This window comes from Tetrao urogallus, assembly GCF_951394365.1.
Source record: "Tetrao urogallus genome assembly, chromosome: 1".
NCBI lineage: Eukaryota > Metazoa > Chordata > Aves > Galliformes > Phasianidae > Tetrao > Tetrao urogallus.
Genome location: NC_136813.1, coordinates 85,705,163 through 85,725,803, shown reverse-complemented (window position 1 = coordinate 85,725,803; position 20,641 = coordinate 85,705,163). Strand labels below are relative to the sequence as shown.

Genomic DNA, 20,641 nt, shown 5'->3' with positions numbered 1-20,641 from the left:
ACAGCTATGGTTGTAGCAGATATTCCAGTCAGCGGTACTCAGTGAAGTACACAGGCTCTTTCACAAAATCCAAGGATGCAGAGAAAATAGAACCAAAGAAACAAGTCCCTCTTGGTACTCCCAGGAAATACATCTGATAACAGTATTTGAAATAACTGGGAAAGAAATTTAAAAGTTGGGCTGAAATACTGATGTGTGCATACAACTGACCATTCACAGGTTCTGCCTACACTAAGAAGTAAGCTGTTAGAATTGCTAAGACTTGCCCTTAACTGTACTAGTATATTTATGACCCCTTGGGGAATTAGCTCCAAAATTCCATTTGAAAGATGACTTCTTACATCTGTCACTGGCAGAATCGCTACAAAGCATGAGACAAAACAACAAAAATTAAAGAAACCTACCGTCCTCTAAAACCAATTGTTGTTGAAATGGCAAATTTTTAGATTGTACGGCAGTTTATTCCAGAGTCTTAGCAAAAGTTGTCTTAAATCTCACAGGAGTATAGGTAGACTAGATATTAGGAAGAAATTATTTACTGTCAGGGTGGTGAGACACTGGCACAGGTTGCCCAGAGAGGTTGTCACACACTCAAGCAAAATGGAGCTTCAAGCAACCTGGTCTAGAGGGAAGTGTCTCCACCTATAGCAGGGGGGTTGGAACTGGATGATCTTAAAGGTTCCTTCCAACCCAAACCATTCTACGATTCTATGAATTTAATGGTTAAAACCATATTTTAAGGTAAGTATCTTCTGGTGTCATTCAGCAATGGGTATTAAAGATGAATGTTCCACAATGGGTATTAAAGATGAATCATTACTGGAGTGTTCTTCCTCTCCCCAGTGAGCCAAACTGATTTGACAGAAGCTAGACTCTTGCTGTCTAGCTTCTATGAAAACAATTTTAAAAGATGAATCCAGGCACTAACAGAGTCTCAAAGAGTGGATCTAGACTGTTTTCTGCCTGTAGAATAACTCACTAGGGATAGAACATCAACCTGTTAATTAAAATTGCAAGGCCACCTGCTTCCATCCAAGTAACAGAGCAGATATCTTTGGTGACTTCTGCTTCCTTTCTCTCCTCTCCTGACTGCAACCCAGCAACTCCCAATTCCCAATTTTTTTGTTTAGTCTACCAGTCTCCATCTCTCATTCTTGATGAAAGTGAGTTCTCAAGGGAGGCTGTGTTATATTACTTCATTACTAACCCTATTCCAAAAAGGAGAGTTGATGACTAAGGAAGTAAATGGAATAAGTGCGGAATTAACCTAGCTTCCATTGGTACATCATTAAAGAACTAACATATCTACCTGAAGCTTTATTACTACAAAGTTCTTATTAGCCCCAGAAAAAAGAAGCAGCTAGCAGACAAACCAGCCAGTCACACTGCAGACAGATTGACAGCATCTGTGGTGTCACTTTGGCTTTGAGCTCTCGCCTAACTTTGTGTTTCCTGCCTCCTCCAAGTCACCATCAGCCAATAGGCACATGCAAAAATTCTGCTTTATGGTTTTGCTCAGCACTGATGTGGGACAGAGCTTTCTGATGGAAGACAGAGAACACCTCTCCTTGTGGCACACAGTTCAATTCCACTGTCACAGGGAAGCCAGCAGAATAGAAAGAAGAGATAAAGCTAAGAAATGTCACTCTTACTGATCATAACTTTCATTCTTGGCAAAGAATGGCAAACAACCTTCGGGCAAAAAGCTCAGGCTTTTCTTTCCATCCATGCTTACTAATTGAGGTATAGTTGGAAAAAAGAGGAAGGTCTATCTTTGCAGTGAGAGCTAGTGCACCGTGTAAAACAAACCACTATTTTTCGTTTGTCAGCCAAGTCAGCTCTGTCTCAGAGGAGCTGGTTGAACCAAACCTTAACTCCAGCCCTCAATCTCTGCTCCCATTTTACACTGATGTCACCAAAAGGGAAACACCTACTCCCTTCTTCACAGCCCAATTCCATGTTTTAGTTTCTACGCTATACTGTCTAACTTAACAACCCTGCACATTAAAAAAAATGCCTTCCAGAGCTCTTAGACTTCTGCCTTATAACTCTTTTCAACGTATTTAATTCATCTGACAACATTTTTGAAAAGCCAGGCTTTGGACACAACAGGTAAGGAACACACCAGTTAATTTAGGCAGTATTTTTACACACACACATATATATAGGTAAAAAAATAAATTGTCTTAAGAAATATCATGTAACTTGATTATGAAACAAACTCCCAGAAACTGTGCAATGAGTAGAAAGCATTAGCTGTATAGCTGACACCAGGATCGCTAACTGCATATTTTCAGAATTTCAAAACAAACACCTTAACAGACCATTCAACCTAAGAAATAAACCTGATTCTTTGTTGAAGAGAATTGCAAAATATTACTGAAGAGGCTCCCGACTGCTCCTTGACTTTAGTTGATCTTTCTTTCCCGTTCTCGCGCAGTCACAAAGTTGAGCAGGTCAATGGCCGTAACAATGCCAAACACCATTTGTCGCTTACTGGAGGAACCATCAGTGTGATCTACACAGAAACAAAAAGGGGATTTCAGCCAGCAGGAGACACAAAGACACGCTGTCCCACCATTGGTAAACCCCAAGCCATCCTAGCCAGGGCATTGCTGATGTCCCCCTGTATATCAGAAAGGCTCCTTAACACAGGCCTTACAAAAACTGAAGCAGTATGGAAAGGATGGGGGTTCATCATCCTTAATTTCAGCATGAAAATTCAAACCAAATCCTTTGTTATACAGCCTCACTTTCTTTATACATTTGTTTCTACCACTCTGCTTGAACAGGTTACAAACTGATAACATCCTGTTTGACCTAAGGGTCACAAGACTAGGATGTGCAACACTACCTGCCTCAAATACCCCCATCAAAGGGTTAGCAGAAAATTACAGTACAGCACCCTTGCATTTACACCAAAAACCTTATTAACACTCTGAGCAGTGCTTCACTGAGAGCACAGGTTCAGGAGATATTTCATTGCGACCATAAACCTTTGACCTGGGAACCCAATGATCTGAAACATCCTCTGTCCCTTTATTTGTGGTCTAGAGTTCCTTGTTTCTTTGGCTGTGCTGAGTTGCTTGGCATACTTCTACTGTTTGTTAAGACAGCTAGATTGTCTTAGACTTATTTATTCAGTCTTTGTTTCACTGCAAGCTTCCAGTGAGATTCCAGGTTATGTTAGTCAGCACGGAGCTGAGAGCACATCTTCAGGGAGATCAATAGGAATAAGCCCAAGTGTGTTGACTGTTCTTAATTTGCAGTAATAACTGACACAGCTGTCAGCCAAACAGATCTGGCGAGTCGTGTTATTGTTTTCAGTCTAGTTTCTCATCTATGTATAACAGTGCTATAGCCTACCTTCAATGATTTTTCAGTCATTTCCAGTTCATAAGGAAAGCAGTGTAAAGAGTTTTGAGAAGGACAGAAAAGAGTACAGTTTGGAGTAAAGAAGTGTCTGTTGAAGGGGAATAAGTTACACATATTACGTTGGCTTAAGGAAGCGGTGTCAGCATTGACATCAAGCTCTTAACTATGCTTCATTAAATTTAAGATTTTGCTTAAGAAGGAAAAAAAAAATTGTAGTCAACCTGTGACATTCATTGTGATAGAACTGCTTGTATTTGCTTCTTGTTACCACTCTTATAAAGATGGTAATTATAAAGATGGCATCTTTCAAGGTGCAGGATATCATACTCACACTGAATCTGTTCGTGAACCACTAGAGCAAAGTGGTCTGTTTCCAGGATATGAGAGAGCTTCCCCAAGTTGTCTTTCAGGTTAATCTGAAGAGAGAGTTACACAATTTAAAGAGCCCCTTATATTTTCAGTAGCGTATAATCACCTCCATCTAGTGTTAAAAACAGTACAGCAGTGCTCACATCTAAAGTACTGTAAAACACAAATCAAGGCTGAGTTAAAAGATCAGAAAGTTTCCTTTTTTTTTTAACCTCTAATTTCCAAGAAAATGAAACAAACAACAAACCCGTATGTGAAATTTTCATTCTGATTCTGAAAACATAATGAATATACTGAACAGCTGAAAAGGGAGAGGATAAAGAAGTGTTCCACGTGTAACAACAAGTATTCCATAAAACTCAAGATTATGCTTGGTGATTTTACTCTAGCGAGACAGGGAATGAGCAAATGAATCAGATTATGATCATTGTGGAAGTGAATACAATCTGAGAACAGGATCAGGGAACAGCCCAAACGATCCAAAACCAAGGGTGAACATTGCTCAGCTGCACTGTGCCCAGGCGCAAGTCAAGAAACTGAGAATCAAGAATTCATTTGCAGCAGTTCAACTTTGAGAAGACTAAACAAGAAAGCACTCCACACTGGCTCTGCAGAAAAAAACCCACTCCTTCTGAAACACTCAGCTGGAAATTTTTGAAAGAACTCATAAAACTGTTCTTCCTTAATGCTGCTTTAAAGTACTTAGCAGCAGCAACAAGTCTATCACCCAGGCGACTTCACAACTACCAGCAACTACCACTATCTGGCATACTTCAGGGATTAAATTAATTTGTAATAAAGGTAAGTCTTGTACCACAGACTCAAAAAGCTTTTATTCTGCAGTGAGTTCTGCTTGTGACTGGAGAATACACATCACCAGCATGAGCAGTTGGGCTCAACTGGAGCACAGAACTCTGGTTTCTATACTGAGAGAGATTCCCTGCTGCCTGTCTTTAATGGACCAGCAGGCAATAGTGCATACAAAAGCACCAATCCTTAAGCTTATGCATAAGGCGAGGGATGGTGAGAAACCTGGATTTACTACCAAGTCAAGTCAGCTATCAGTCACCATCACTGACAAGCAGTTCTGTGCAAATTTGGCTTCAAAGCCTAGCTTTAGAATTTAGGTTCAAAGCTCACTGAAGAATAGAACCTCTTGCCATCTCATCATGTGCTATCAGTAAACATGTTTTGAGAGACCAGGTAAGCTAAATGACCAGGACAAGCAGCCCATAGGTACTACAAGGACAGCTATGAAGACCTAAGCATGTTTTGAAGTCTTAATGGAAATCTGACAGAACTCCAATGCTTTTTTTCACCTGCCTCACTGCTGCTCACTCAATCTCCCTAAATATATTTTGCCCACGCGTTTCCCAACATTTTAGTTTTTATTTTTAAATCTTTTAAGTCCTTACAGCATTAGCCTATATGCATGCCACCAAGCTACACATGACTAGGACTGCTTGTCTGAGCAAGTACCATGGCATCATTCATGACCCTACAAATAAATTAAAAGGAGGCTCTCATCCACTTAGGATGCTAACGATTAAATGGTTTAGGACATTGACTAAAGTCACACCAAGAAACAAGCTAACAACTACTAGGTATAGAGGAAAGTGTCAGTTTCCCATGCTGCTAAAAGACAGTTTTGCCTTGGCATTCACAGGTTAAGGGGACTTCTTACTGATGCATTCTGTGGTACAGATCCTGGCTGCAGTATATCATTTCAGTGACACAGATGATCTGTTCTCCCAGTTTCACCAGTGAACAAGCCAAATAAACTTGATCAAAGCAGTAAGAAAAGCAAAATTCACAATACTTCTGAGGTTATGTGCATTTAACCACGTTTCTCTATCAAACCATCAATTCAAATGGAAAATAAACGAAGAATGATGCTTTTAGTTAGTATGTTAGCAATACCACTGCTCTAGTGTTGCTTCCCTTTCATCCTCCACCAAGAGACAACAAAGCTGAAAAGAAAAGGTTAAACTGGTCTATACTGAAGAAGCATGAGAGAGTTCAAGCTGTCCATGGAAAAAAGCCACAACCTCAGAAGTGCAGAGCATTGGCCACTACAGCTAACACCACTGTAGGTACACAAGCAAGTGCACAACAGCAGCCCCAGAAACTCTTAAGGTGTCCAAGTGAGGGAGAACATTGACCAAATAGTTTTGTTACGCACCACATTTCCACCTGATTCTTGATTATCTGCCTAGGAAGGAAAAAATACATTTACATTTGGTCTATAAAGCTAGCATTTCCTCTCAACTTCATGGATTCTGTAGTTTGTAGACTGAATGGCAGCATTACACATGCTTCCTGAATTCTGTGAGACTGCTGAAACTGAAAACCTGGTGAAAGCTAAGTTAAGCATTATATGTTAGGAAAATATTTCTCTTGTAAGTGAAGCAAAGCTACAGCAACAATACTCATGCATTCTAGAAGAGCAATCAAATCTGGGAAATTGTGATCTCCTGCCACACTATATTGCATGGGCAAGTGAAACCAGTGAAATTCATACATTTTGACACCAACAGCTTTCACTATCCAGCCATCCATCCCTGTTCTAGGAAGACACCTGATAAAGAAGGCAGTCCCCTTTTCAGCTGATACAGAAATTATTTAGTAAGAGCTGTTTCAATATCTTGCTGTCTTTTCTGTTGGAGAGTCCATTGCCCAGATAAATGCTGGGTTTTGGGGAGGGAACAAAAGACAAGCATGGAAGAAGAAAGCCTACTGAATTAATAGAAAAGCCCAACATAGGGCCACAACACAAATCTAGGAGCTACTAAGTGAACTAGGTCAGAATTGAACACAGGTCCATGTCTGCACTCAAAACCAGCTGTTCTGTATGGTCCTGGGTAAACTTTACCCAATCTGTAGTGTTAAAACGCCTGCAGTTGTACTTTATATCAGTGAATGTGGAATTGTTGCTTACCTGCTTGAACTGCTTGTAGATAACTTTGCTGACTTCATCTGAAGGCTGAACTTTTCCAGCAAGCAGTGAAGAAAGCATGTTACCTAGAGTAACCATGCCCAAAATCACCCTGGAAAATAAGAGAAATAAGATATAGCTAACAGTACAAGTGCCTTTAGTGTTCCTAGAGATATAAACACCCACTCTCAGCCAGCCTGCAGAGGCAATTCTGTGTTTCTGCAGGCGAAACCTGAAGTCCAGTTCTCAGAAGTGCTAGAAACACACAGAATGCAGTAGGTGGCTGGCCCTTCTGAGAATCTAGCTCAAAAGAGGACCTCCAGCTTTTTCAGTTGGAGAGCTTTTGAAAAGCAGATACAACTGTTTTATGACCTCAATTCTCCTTTTGAAAGGTATGACAAGGCCAAGGTCATGCTGTCCTCAATTTTGCTCGCTCTCCTTCACCCTACAAGCATACTACAAGGAATGTAAAAAGGAATCCCTTGCGTTAGCACCGCGTCTGGAATGTAATTGGGCAGCTCTGTTCATTATTCAGCCTGCCTTACAGCAGATGCACAGGGTACCTACAGCATACCAACTTGCTTGGGACACTCTGGCTTATAGGGGAGTCAGCTCCTCATTACATTGTAATACAATGCTCTGAAAAAATTGGTGGAAGCTGTGGGGAAGATGGGTAAGTTGGGCATTGTTTGTTTTACACGTGAAATTTGGTTTTGATAAGTTCAACAGCTGTCATAAAAAACAAGGAAGCCAAGCTGCAGAGATACACAGAGTGTCATACCATAAAAACCACTAGAAGCTTATAACATGAAAGGCAGGACCGTCACAGCATGACAACATGCCACCACTGGTGTGGCAACATTTAAGGCTACTTATAAGAACAACATTATTATAATGGAAGAACATGTTGTACTTCTATTCAACATCTGAAGACAAGCCTTGGCACCTGTTGAGAGAAGTGATATGTATGGATGAGTAGTGATATATATGGACATACCCAGATTCATCAACAACTGGTACCTGGTCGAACCCCTTCTCCCGAAGAATTTCAACAGTCTTTGCACAGGTAACAGTTGGAAGCACAGTCAGGGGAGCTGAGAGGCTTAACTCCTGAACACTGACATTCCACCACCTGGGACAAAATAAAAACCAAACCTATTCAAGCCTTAGAGTGAGAAGAAAACCAGTTGCTCACCTACCGTGGCATTTGCCACTACAGGAATGACAAAAACCTGCAAGGAAGAGTCTAGACTGTGCCAGAGCCAGTAAAGGCTTCAAGGCTTTACAGTTCTCTCATCAGCATCAGAAATTCATTCAGGTGTGAGAAAGTTTAAGACTGAAACACTTTGTTTTATTTAATTCTCTAGATTACAGATGATTAGTGAAAAATAACAAATGTGGGAGCCTAGTAGTTATATCTTACAAAGAAAATTCCAGGCTCCTGCTGAAAGGGTTACATTTACAGGTACTACAGGTAGCAACTATAGAAGATCCTCCCTCAGTTACGCAGACTTGTAATGCTTTGCCATCAAGAACTCTGCTGTTGGTAGGGTTCTCTGGATACTACTCATTCACTTCAGACATAGCCCCTTTCATTCAAAAGTTATCAAATATCAAATTTTCTTCTGTTGCCAGGAAGACATTAAATAATTCAGGCAGACTTAATAAATAGTCACAGTATGCAATAGCCAGAGTTACGCACCAACACCACAGCATGAAAGATTAAATAAAACACAAAGGAAGTAGTACAAACTGCAGTGAGCTTTAAATTAGCAACTGCCATAAAGAGGGTTGCTAAACAGTTTCATAAGAATCCAAAGGGATCCGACGTTCTTACCAAGGTTTTTTGACAAGGTCTTCTTCTGTCATGAACCCTTTCTGAATCATCCATTTGTCACTCAAGAACTTGGACCTGGAAATTATCAGGCAATAAAAAGCTCATTAGCAGGCTGAATATCTAACAGCAATACTAACACACAGTGACTGTTTACAGCTCACTATCACTAACAATAAAATCATAATTGAAAATAGACTATTTGCCATCCAAGCTTACCAGCCAGGCACATACTGATGAAATATTCATAGAAAGAAAAATGAATCCCATTGAAACAAAGCTTCAACTACAATAGTCCCAATTCAACATGTACTCAGTGCAGGTCTTTCTGTAGCCTGTAGTCTGGCTGTCACAGTAGATGACTGCACAATACAGTGCTATTGTGTTGGATGCAATAGCAGTCAGGTAACAGAAATAAAGAGAGCACACTTTGGAATACATTTCAATGTAGTGAGTATGAAATTTCTTCTCAAAGCCCTCACGTTGCCACCTGTCAACTCTCCCCAGCACTGGCTACTGCCACAGTAGTGCTGTGTACCGCTGTGGACACAGGCAGAAAGAGTGGTCAACAGCTTTTAAGAGATCCTTCTGGGAACAGAGTAACACCAAATGGCCTCAAATAAATTTGACTGAGAGCAAATCTTTTCCATGAAGACCTTAACTAACCAGTTTATGGCTATATACTCAAATGAGACACCAGGAGGAGCTCTGCTTTCATAAGGCTCCATGCCAGACCCTGTCTGGATACACAGCTGTAGCCCAAGCACATTCCTTGCTTCAGCAACTTGGCTCTACAAGGGATATGCATTCAATTTGCCCCTGCTGTAAGAAGGTCTGAGGGACTGTCTCATCCTTTCCCCACAGAGACAACGAGCAGGTTCTTACATGTAGTTCCTGATAGAGTCAGGGAAGATAACAACACAGCGCTGACCCTCCTTCAGCTCTTTGGCTGCCTTCACAGCTACAGACATTGCGCTGCCTGAGCTGCCACCTGGCAAAATGCATATCAGAGGCAAAACTGTCAGAATATACATGCAATAAGAAGAACGAAAGAGAGGAGGAGAGTCAGCAGAGGAGCCCAAGGTGAGGAAGACAGCTTCTGAAGCATTAGGAGGTCTCTGTGAACCACACAAGGCTTTAGCCTCCCACGTATTACTCAGAGATACCCAAAGGATTCATGTCTGCTCTTACCACACAGGATTCCTTCCTCTCGGATCAGCATGCGTGCTAAAGCAAATGACTCCTCATCATTGCTCTTGTACCACTGGTCCACCAGCTGGAAGGGGGCGGGAAGACAGAAACAAGGGTCTCTTTAAATGAGGAGGAATATGTAAGGGGGGGGGAAGGGGGCGAGTACAGAACAACACTATAAATTCAACCCCATACTCTTTGAGCCAAAGGCTGTCATACTGAGCACCACATGCTTAGGATTCCATCGCACAGATGGGAAGTAGAATTATTTTTTTTTTTTTGCCAAGGGAAGATGACTACATTAGCACTGCAATCTCTTTATTGAAATCTGTTACAAGACAGTCAGAGAGTATCAACTTATTTCCTCCCCCTTGGAGGGCTTCCCAGGGACACAGCTTCTGCTCAGGACTGGACAACATAGTCATACTGCTTTTGAGAGAGAGTGTTGGATTTTATCCTATTTTTATTATTTTTTTTAAAAGGAATTATGATGTTGTACAAAATTGTTATCTGTTTCACAGCATTTCTCCTAGCATTTTAAGACAAATGTGCACTGTACAAAAGCCATCTGAGAAAGCTTTTCCTGATGACAAAGAACAGGAATCATTCTGCCTGCCCCCTCTCCCCCTTCAGCTCAAAGAAATGCTTTCCCAAGTTTCTTCTTCTCTCACAACCAACAGATGGCAGAGGTCAGGAAATCAAGAAGAATGACTTACAGATCTATCCAACACTGTGGGAACAAAATCGTATCCAATTCCTTCCACTTCATACATTGTCTTGTCGGTCTTGTTCAGTTCATCGGGTTGAGCAAGGATGGAGCCTTCAGGATCAACACCTATGATCTGGAAAAGCAGTTTTCACTTTGCTACCATGACACACTGTGTTCAAGAACACAGCTACCTACAAGCAAGCACTCTGCTTTATTACAGCTGTTGGTGTCACTGGCTCCACATGCAGCCAGCTAACAGCAGACTAGTCTGCTGCTCATCTCTGCCTGACAACTCCCATCCCCCCTCCAAGCAGAATGCTTTGCTGCTTTAGGTTGAATATTAGGAAAAATTTATTCTCAGGAATAATGGTATGGCACTGGCACAGGCTGCCCAGGAAGGTGGTGGAGTCACCATCCCTGGAGGTGTTCAAGAAATGTGGAAACATGGCACTGAGGGACATGGGCAGTGGGATGGGTCAATGGTTGGAATAGGTGATCTTAGAGACCTTAATGATACTGTGATTCTTACCACTGGGCAACCCATCTTGTCTCCTCAGGCTGTGGACATTAAGTGAGAGGCACTACTTGTTCTACAAGGGCTTTGCTTTGTTTAGCCATAGGAAAGGGTTTCAGAGACAAAACTGTCTTCATTCACGTGTCAGGCATCATTGCAGTCAACATGAGCCTATGTTTGGCATGAAATACAAGCTTTATTTTTTTTATTCCCCTCCCCTGACTATATGGAAAATATTAATGACTGAAACTGGATACCAGCTTCTGGGAGGAAATCCAAAACTGCACACTAGTACACACACCCACATTGGTTCGTGCAGAGAAAGACTCACTTGGCAAAAACCTCAGGCACTCCAGAAAGTGTCAGAAGCCAAGCCATGGTCAGGAAGAAACCACAAGGCTGCTGTGAGCACCAGCAAACATCCCATGAAAGAACCTGAGGGCCAGTTTTCACCTGCTGAGCCAAACCTAAACTCCAGTCAATAGCAAGACCAGAACATAATGATTTCAGCCAGTGTCTAAAAACGTTTCTTCACTGCTCAGAGCTACTTTCAACTGAAGAATTCCAAGAGCTTCTCTTAGAGACCCAGGAGAGGCTTACAAGCAATGGGATACACAAAGAAGCAGAGCAGTTTGAAGCTATAGACATACTTTAGGCTTGCCACTTACTTTGCAACCTGGACACTTCTCCTTCAGCTTTCTGGAGACACCAGTGATGGTACCTCCTGTACCAGCTGTAGCCACAAACATGTCTATTTTTCCTGATTGAAGGTGAGAAAGAAAAGGCAGTTGTGACATTTCCCAAGGATGATGGATTAAAAACTCAGTGAAGTGTAGACTTGATATAACAAAATCACAGAAAGCAGCAAAGGGGCAAGATAAGGCTTTTTTCTTCCTAAGAACTGTGTTATGAGATCATCTTGCTTCATCCCCATTTACTTAAAAAATGGCTTTGAAATGTCCTTCAGTAGCCCAGCAAGGCAACAATTTGTCAGGCTTCAGGCAGAGCTAAGAGGAGGTCCACTGAGTTGATACCTATACTTTTCCTGTTGCTGTATTTGTTGATAAAGAATAATTCATTATTAAACTTAGAATGAGTAGCACATTTTGTAAGCGAATTTACAGAATGAGAGGCAAGAGCAAAGGATAGATGTTCACTGAGAGAGCTTGACACTACCACTCTCTTATTTCATATATTGCTTTGGTCACAAGTGCCCAGCAGAGCTATCAGGTATGACAGTTCATTCTTCTGTCAGTCATCACAATTTTCTTGGTGCACACACTTGACAATTTTGTGAGCAAAGCACATTTTAAAAGGTCAGTTTGTATACAAAGCCAAATGCCTTCAAGTCAACAGAGCAACACTGCACTGAGCAGGTTCAGTTCAGAACAAGACTGGTTTAAACTCAGTAACAACAACTGAGCCACTCTTGATCTGTAAGGTTATAATTAGAAACAGGAGAGTAACGAACTCATCCAAACTCCAGGTTTGTGGAATAGCAGTTTGTTAAAATTCACTCACTTTGAAATTTCTTAACATCTGTCACAGAAAGACAAACTATGTCCTCTGAACAATTAGAAGGATGGGTTTTTTGGGAGGGATGGAAAAGAACTCTTCACACAGTCCTCACTTTCAACAGAAGAAACATAATAACCAAATTTCTTATTCCAGTGGTCAGGGCCCCATCAAAGAAGCTTAACTGTACTGTTTTACAGGGCAGGTCAGTAGCCTCCTATATGGCCTTTTCTTGCAGAATCACACTGAATGCCTCCAATAGCTCTTGGGCTCCTTACCAGGATGTTAGCCCAGCTGAAACTCTCTGCTGCCACACCCCAGTCATTTCTGGTACTCCAGCTAGGCTGCCTAGAGCTAAATGGAAATGACCCCAAAAGAGAAAACTGGTCTTACTGGTGACAGCTGCAACGTAGAACAATTTGTCCTCCCAGGGTCTTCTGTTTTAATGAGTTTTCAGTGTGATGGAGCATTTAGTTTGAGAATGTAAAAATACCTAATTCTGTGTTGCGAGGTAAAAAGAAACAATCCTTTCTTGCTACTCTAGGTACAGGTTTTTGGGTTTTTTTTCCCCACCCCCCCCCTCCTCATACACGATTTAAGTATCACTATTTTCTCCACCTGGAGAACCTTAAAAACAGAGCATCCATCTTTAATGGAAAACAGTTTATTAGTAAGAGAAATGGAGTAAAGCAGTTCTCTAATGACACACAGCACGTGTACAGAATTAACCATCTCAGGTCCCATCTTCCAAGAACATAACAACAAAGAATATGAAAGACTCATTAAAGAAGAGGCCAGCAGCAGAGCAGTCTTACCTTCACACTGTTGCAGGATCTCTTCAGCTGTAGTATCATAGTGTGTCAGGGGATTGCTGGCATTACGGTACTGCATTGATAGACAAAATGGCCATTAAGTAGACCAGAAAAAAAAAACACCTATACCATCAGACATTTCAAGAACATGACAAGCATTCTTCAAGCCCCACAACTGCTACACACACTTTCCAGGCTGTTTCTTTATCTATTACCTGGACCTAGGCAGAATGCCTGCAGAGAGGTACATCCTCCCTAGATGATCTGCCATAAGGGTATTTCTGAGTTACCAGCAAATCTCCAACACCAAAATCAGACTTGGCTGTGGGACAGTTTCTTTTAATAAGCTGACCCTTGTACCAATTCTTCCACAAGGCCCTATTAACTCAGTAGAGAAATCCACAGTTTTCTTTTCTAGCTTCTCCAAACTTCTTTTCTAGCTTCTCCAAACATAGGCTTACTGTTGCCACCTAGTGAATATAAAAGCTCACTACCCTACAGCACAGTGACCACTCGGTGGGTCATTTTTCCCCCTCACAGACAGCCATACACTGTAGGAACTTCCAGACACGGACATAAGGACAAACATAGTGATACCTCTTGCTGTGATACACCTACATCTCTGACACTTTATTCTTACCTGGTCTAAGATATGTGCATTGGGGATTTCATTCTTCAGTCTCCATGCTACACCCACGTGAGATTCAGGAGAATCAAATCTGGCAGTAGTTGGGGTCCTCACAATCTCAGCACCCAGAGCTCTCAGGACATCCACCTGTAGCAAATAGAGACTGTCAGAAAAAACAGAAGCTTTACATAAGAGCTCAGTTTCAAATTCCTGCTGCCATTCCGGGTGTTTGAGTCTGGAGGTACTATTACTCCATAATGAGGAACCTCATTTAGGCAAAACTCTGTTTTGTGCTGGTCACACATGCTCTGATCTCTAACAGGGCTATAGCCCTCTTTTTTTTTTTTTTTTTTTTTTTTTTTAATCTAAATGCAAGCAATATATATTTACCTTCTTCAGACACAGGCATCAAAGGAGACTCTCTGTGGCCCTATTGCACCATACTGCTCAAATACTATGAGGGCAAGACAGTCAGGCAGAGCAAGGACTATCTTCAGAAGGGAAGCATTTGATGCTCTGTGGACCATGGCAGTGGCCACGCATTACCTTTCCTTCCAGGGCTGGTAATGGGCATCCCTTCAGGGGATGCTGTTCGTGGCTGCTCTCATTTGTGTCATTGATATAAGTGGTTTTCCTGACACTTATTTGCTTCTTCAATTGTGAGGCACCAGACCTCTTCTCCACTCTCTTGTCTTCAGATACAGTATCACTCTAGGTGGAAGCCTGAAAAAGTCTTGCTCTAGAGCTAGATGTTTCCTGCTTTTTCACTCCCAACGGAAGTGGGCATTCTCCTTCCTGAGTTGTGGTGACACAATTCAGATCCTTGCCAGCATCTCTCAGTGTGTTAACTCAAAAAGCCAAGCAGACTCACCCAAGGCTCAGCCTAGCGCAGAGCCAAAGAACATTCGAAGCTTCAGCCATTGCCTTCCCTTGTCCTCCTTTGCTCATTGGGGGACAGCTAACCCAGGGACACTTCAATCTGCAGTGTAGATCTCAAGTTCCCTAGATACCTGTGATGACAGATCTCCAACTGACAATGCTGCAGGGACAGGTCCTAAACACAATTCTGTCCATGGCTGTCCAGCCAGGATCTCTCTTGGCACTTCAGCAGAAGTCTGTCTGGTCAGCAATTTAGAGCCCAAGAGCCTACATCACTGCTAAAGCCACAGGACTCATTTGCATGAAGAACTCCACGAGTGCAAGCAAACTTACTTTTTAAACACTCAAAAAATAAAAGCACATCTGACCTTCTCCATACTCATTTTCTCTGGCATCACAATGATACAGCGGTAACCCTTCACTGCTGCAGCCAAGGCCAGCCCAATTCCTGGAAGCAAGCAGAGACATGAAGAGCACTAAGTGAGAAGAAACAAAAACCAAAACCCACAAGGCCAGCTTTGGCATGTTTTAATCAGATTCTCAAAGAGACTTGAGTACAAGGTCTTTAGAGGGGAGTAACAAAGTTTCTGGCTTCTGAAAAGAGAAGGAGTTACAGACACTGTTTCTTTGAAGACCGCAGCCCAGAGAAAGTTCAGCTGAGGGTGGGGGAAAATGTATATTTTTATGTACGTATTTATCAATATGTGCACATGGGAAAGCCAGTGGTCTGCATTTAACCTTCCTCTTGCCTGTTTGCCATCTCAACGTTTTTCCAGAAGAATCTCATGAAAAGAATGAATTTTAAGCTAAGGAGGACCTGGAGCAATCTTTTTGATGTTAAGAATATTAAATTCCCTACTATTCTGCATTACTCACTCAGCATTAAGTCCCCAGTTTGCAATGTTCCTAAACTAACTCCTTTCTAAAACAAGAAAATTTAGATTCTTTGTGTGATAGTGGCTGTAATGTATTACATCAACTTGTTACAACAATGAAACACCTAGACTGTTAGAGACACCTCATTTCTAGTTAGAAAGTCTGTACTTCCAGTCTGATCTCTGCCTTTTCATCAGATCTGATTTCTGCCTACTTGAGCAGTTAAGCTCAGAAATACCTTCCCCATTGAGATGCTTACACTTGTTATCATAATGCTTCACTACAAAATGAAGACATGGACCAAGGCAGCCATCTGAGGCAGGGCTGTGTGGCACCTCCCCTTGTTTTGGTTACCAGGTACAGTATCAACATATGCCCATTACATACTCTACAGAGTCCAAAGCTGCCTCTGTTTCTGCTTGGTTCGGGATTGCATAGGGGTGAAAAATCCATATTAAAAAAAAAATCTCAGGTAATTCAAATACCTTTAAATTCTCCTTAATTTTTAAAAGGAGGTGGAAACAAATCCTCTTCCAGTGCATTTTAGATAAATACAGGTACTAGAACTAAGTAAAGCAAGACAGCACTGAACCTAATAGTGCCAAAGCTTGAAGACAAACCATGCAGCATCCTTCCCTACAGTCTATGATGAAGAAAGCATTCTAAGACCTAAACTAGTACTTTGCACTTTCTGGTACTGACCTGGAAGTCCATCAAACATCAAAATAAAGCTCTTGCTGAGGAAAAAGCAAGATGCAGTGGAGAAAGATATCTGACACATTAGACGCTCAAAACAGTGGTTTGAGGCCAGGGTAATTTCCTCACTTCATTCTCCTCCCTGGCCTTTGCTTTTCAGTGCATCAAGACAGCTTTTGAAGTAATTGCCTTGTATCTCCCTTGCATCTGCTTTCTTTTTACTTCTCAGGATCCACACAAATGAGACTACTTATCAGGTGCAACACTGAAGTAAGATGTCATGGAACACTGGAACAGGCTGCCCAGGGAGGTGGTGGAGTCTCCTTCTCTGGAGATGTTCAAGACCTGCCTGGATGTGACCTGGTGTAGGGAACCTGCTTTGGCAGGGGGGTTGGACTCTATGATCTCTGATCTCTGGAGGTCCCTTCCAACCCCTATAATTCTGTGATTCTGTCATAGTATGACCTTATACTGGAAGAACACAGTATATGACAGCAAGTATATCAGACAGCAAGTATGGACTCATTCCTAAGGGCTTCAGTTGTACTGTAGACCTACAGAGCACTTGCTGAGCAACTGGCAACAGATACGACTGCCCAGTTTTTTGTAGAATGTATTCATACATTTTCATGCACCAGCTCAGTCATCTCAGTGACTCCATTAACAAGGACTGGAAGAAAATAACAAAGAAAAGTCTGTCTGACCTAGCTAACTTGTGTGCATCAGCAAGAAGTAGTGAAACGCAGAAAAGAGCTTAAAAACAGGTCAAGACATCCAGTGACACCTGTCCAGAGCATATCAGGTAGGGGAGCAGTTTGTAGCACATCTCACAGACTCCCTTGGAGGACACTGTGCTTATAACTCACTAGCTCAGGGCAGAGCATTCCTATGTTTACTCTCCATTAGGAGAACAGCTTGACAAAGGAACAGCAGGTTTGATGCAGCAGCCCACTGAACTCCAGCCTACTCAGGTCATCAGATGCTCTTTCCTAGCCCCTGACTGGTGGGACTTCTCCTTCCACCAGCCCTCCAAGGAGATGCTGGTCCAAAGGAAACCTGTTGAAGATCTAGGAGCGCAATGGCTGTGTCAACAAACAGAGCAGTAGGGATGCCGCTTGTCTCCCAGCTCAACTGCACCACTAAGGGAAAGGCCAATTCTCAGGCCAGCCCAACCTCATCTAACAGACTGCATGGCCAAGGACTATGTGACTTTCCAAACAGAAAATCAGACCAGTCTTTTGGGGCTTGATTTCCAACAGTTTCAATTGAAGTCCAGAATAGAACTTAGAGACCCTAGTGAATCTGGCCTAACACTTTTCTTTAAAAATAAAAAAAATAAAATAAAGCTAAGAGCCCCTGCAAACGTAGAATTCCTTGCTAGCTGTTCTGGTCAGCATCGCACACTGCAGAATTGTTGGTTTTTTTTCTGGTTTTTATTTTGTTTGTTTTACGTAAAAACTCCTCTGCACAGGCAGCCTCCATCTCTGGTCTCAGGTCTGCCTTCTCCAGGAAAGCCACAAAAACATCTTCCCCACTTTTTGCTAGGACCTCTACATCCCCTACCTGTGTTTCCAGAGGTTGGCTCTATGATCGTGTCCCCAGGCTTCAAAATCCCAGCTCTCTCAGCATCCTCTACCATCCTCAGGCTGATGCGGTCTTTCACACTGCCCCCAGCATTGAAGTACTCGCATTTTGCCACTGGAAACAAAGAAACCAAGCAGTGTTCTTAAACAGCACCTTGCTGCTGACCCTAACACATCTGGGAGTGCAACTGTTAACGTATCTGGCACAGTTCACCACTCCATATACAGAAGCAGAGATGGGGGATTCCCTTCACATGAAGAGTTCTATCCTATTCACATCACCAGTGTGTTCTGGCTCAAGATACTTCCAGTTTAAATAAAGGTTTCAAGAGGCACTTTCAATCCTTTTATCATTTTCTTTGATCTTTAGTGACAACTTGCAGATCCTGCACTTTGTGCACTAGTGAGAACTATAGGTATTAGAAACAGTTAACAGCTTCATACAGAACATACAAATCATTCTCAACCAAAGCAGAAAAATCGCAGGGAGAATCCTTGTAATAAAATGCAAATTGGAAGGCATTTTAGATTATCAAAACTTAAAAACCTGAAAATCTGCCGAATTAAAGGAATTTTAAGTCAGTTTTCTAAAGAGTCCCTGCATTCCTCTTATGTCTGAGTTACACAACACTACAAAGCAGAACTGCCTGTGTTTCCATAACAGTGTTTCTCATTTCTTTCTCCTGTCTGCAGTCGTACTCACAGAGTTCACACTTCAGCCCAAAGTGCTTCCCAATCTTGTTGATCCGCACCAACGGTGTGTTGCCAACTTTATTCAAGATGTTGGGCAGAATGTTTGGAGGGTCTGGCCTGGCACACAGATACAAAGTCAGAAAGCAGTTCACAGAGTAGCAACACAAAGTGTTTCCGATGTTTCATTACACCCAGCTTTCTCCCTTTTCTAGCAGACTTGAACATTCTCTTAAACCAAAGTAACTATTAGATATCAATTTGTAAGACATGTGCCCAATCCAGAACTCTAGGATTAATCATACATCAAGCCAAGTACTGAAGCAAGAACTATGTGCTCTGAACTTCTTCCTGGCACAAGTAGTGCAGCACTGCTCACAGTCAGCTGTTTTACAAGCAATTACAGCACAATTGTACATCGTCAGAGAACTGCTTGCCAGGTCACTTCATGTAATCTAATTCCAGTGCATGCAGCTTCAGATCACACAACTTCCTTGGTGCAAGGCCCCTTGCATGCTTAATCTGCATTCTCAGTTTTGTTTATGCATTGAACTTAAGAAGCACCAGCATATATCTACATGCGGCAGCATCAGTTTAAACCAGTCACCTTTTGTTAAACTCATATATCCTGGTGACCACAGTGCTAAGTCTTGTGTTGAAAACTAGCAACCAAAGAAAAGTAACACTTACAGAGACATATGACGATGGGGGGAGGCAGAGATGGGTTTCCCAAGCTTCCACGTGCACTTGCTGGGTGTATCAGGACGGATCCACTTCCTTTCCTTATCGTTAGTCTTACAGTCATCATTGTCTGTCCCACCAGGAAGGAAGTATTTGCCAGAAGCATAAGGGCACGAGTTTGTATCTGGCTTGGCCTGGGAAGGAAGGGAATGCATTTCATCCTTCAAGAGAAAAGGATTAGAGTCTTCTGTGATTCATTTGTTGTGATGTAATGAGGCTAGAGTATCTCTTAAGACTATCAAACTTGCTCAAGTTCTGCAGCACAGGCAACCCCTCATTCATGTTATTGCCCTGCAACTGCCAACCTCAACAATAGCTAAAAGTTGTGTTACTCATAGGGAGTCCTTATTCTTGGTTCTGCCTCTTTATCAACTGATCTTTCTTCTCCAGTGCTTCAGCATGCAGTTTTTCTGAGGGCAGCCTACCCAAACAGAAATTACCATTGTGCTGATTTTCAAGAGAGCAGCGTGATCTTGTGGGAGACACATTTCCTATACAAAAAGCTAGCCCCCAGAGAGAAACAGAGGAAGACTACTCCATGGCTAATCGGAAAGCGGTGCCAAAAGACTCCACAGCTACTTGTGATCTAGACAACTCTTGCACAAAGGCCACTGGTTTCAATAGCATCTGCCTCAAAAGAATTCCAAACCCCCAAAAACTACAAATCCCTCTGAAAGCAGACAGAGCTTCCCTAAATTCTGGTGAGAAAGATAGGCAAATAGTCACCCCCAAAGACCAAAGTGTACCTTAGATACTGGAACAGGCTTCTCTGATATCAGCTTCTCCATTTTCTTAAGCAAAGACACAGTGGACTTTCTTTGGGAGAAAGAGTACAGTGGGCCACGTGACTGGAATCTTCTTCAAAGCTGCAGATCCTGCAAATAAAAAAACAAACAAAACACTATCAGGAAATGGTCTCTTATTAGGAAAACGATACTCACCCCCCCTTTTACGGTGGTAGGAGGAGAAAGCTGCCAAACAAAGTGAAGCTGAATTGTATAGGCAAGATAAAGAGAGCCATGCAGCAGAACTATTGAGCAAAAGCAACTGAGGGCCATCTGACCCTGTTCTTCCTGTATTACCTCTTCCACCCTCTGCCCTGCCCTCACAGCCCACCTTCATGAAAGCAGCAGAAAAATCACTCTTAGTGATTGTCTGCATTTCTGTAAGCTTAGCAGTCAGAAAATACTTCAGTCCACAGGAGATATGCTTGCAGGGACATCAGGGGTGAAAGGGCTGTACAGGACAAACACCAAAAGATCCTGTATACAATTTAGAAAAAGGCTCCAAACAG

General features: G+C 42.1%; 1 protein-coding gene across 2 annotated transcripts; it reads right to left on the bottom strand.

The window, feature by feature from the left end:
- Nucleotides 1-2,408: 2,408 nt before the first annotated feature.
- On the bottom strand, nt 2,409-20,135 carry LOC306951519 (cystathionine beta-synthase-like; the record flags this gene model as incomplete). 2 transcript variants are annotated; one of them, XM_079542025.1, is made up of 16 exons in its annotated part: nt 2,409-2,518; nt 3,707-3,791; nt 6,683-6,791; nt 7,677-7,811; nt 8,517-8,591; nt 9,399-9,504; nt 9,705-9,789; nt 10,421-10,546; nt 11,596-11,687; nt 13,258-13,327; nt 13,895-14,029; nt 15,130-15,209; nt 17,897-18,031; nt 18,620-18,726; nt 19,297-19,508; nt 20,094-20,135. In XM_079542025.1, 16 exons carry the CDS (start codon nt 20,133-20,135, stop codon nt 2,409-2,411), a joined length of 1,704 nt encoding a protein of 567 aa, XP_079398151.1. The 2 variants fall into 2 exon arrangements, with proteins under 2 accessions (XP_079398151.1, XP_079398152.1); XM_079542026.1 differs by having other exon boundaries at nt 19,297-19,481.
- Between the last annotated feature and the right edge of the window lie 506 nt (nt 20,136-20,641).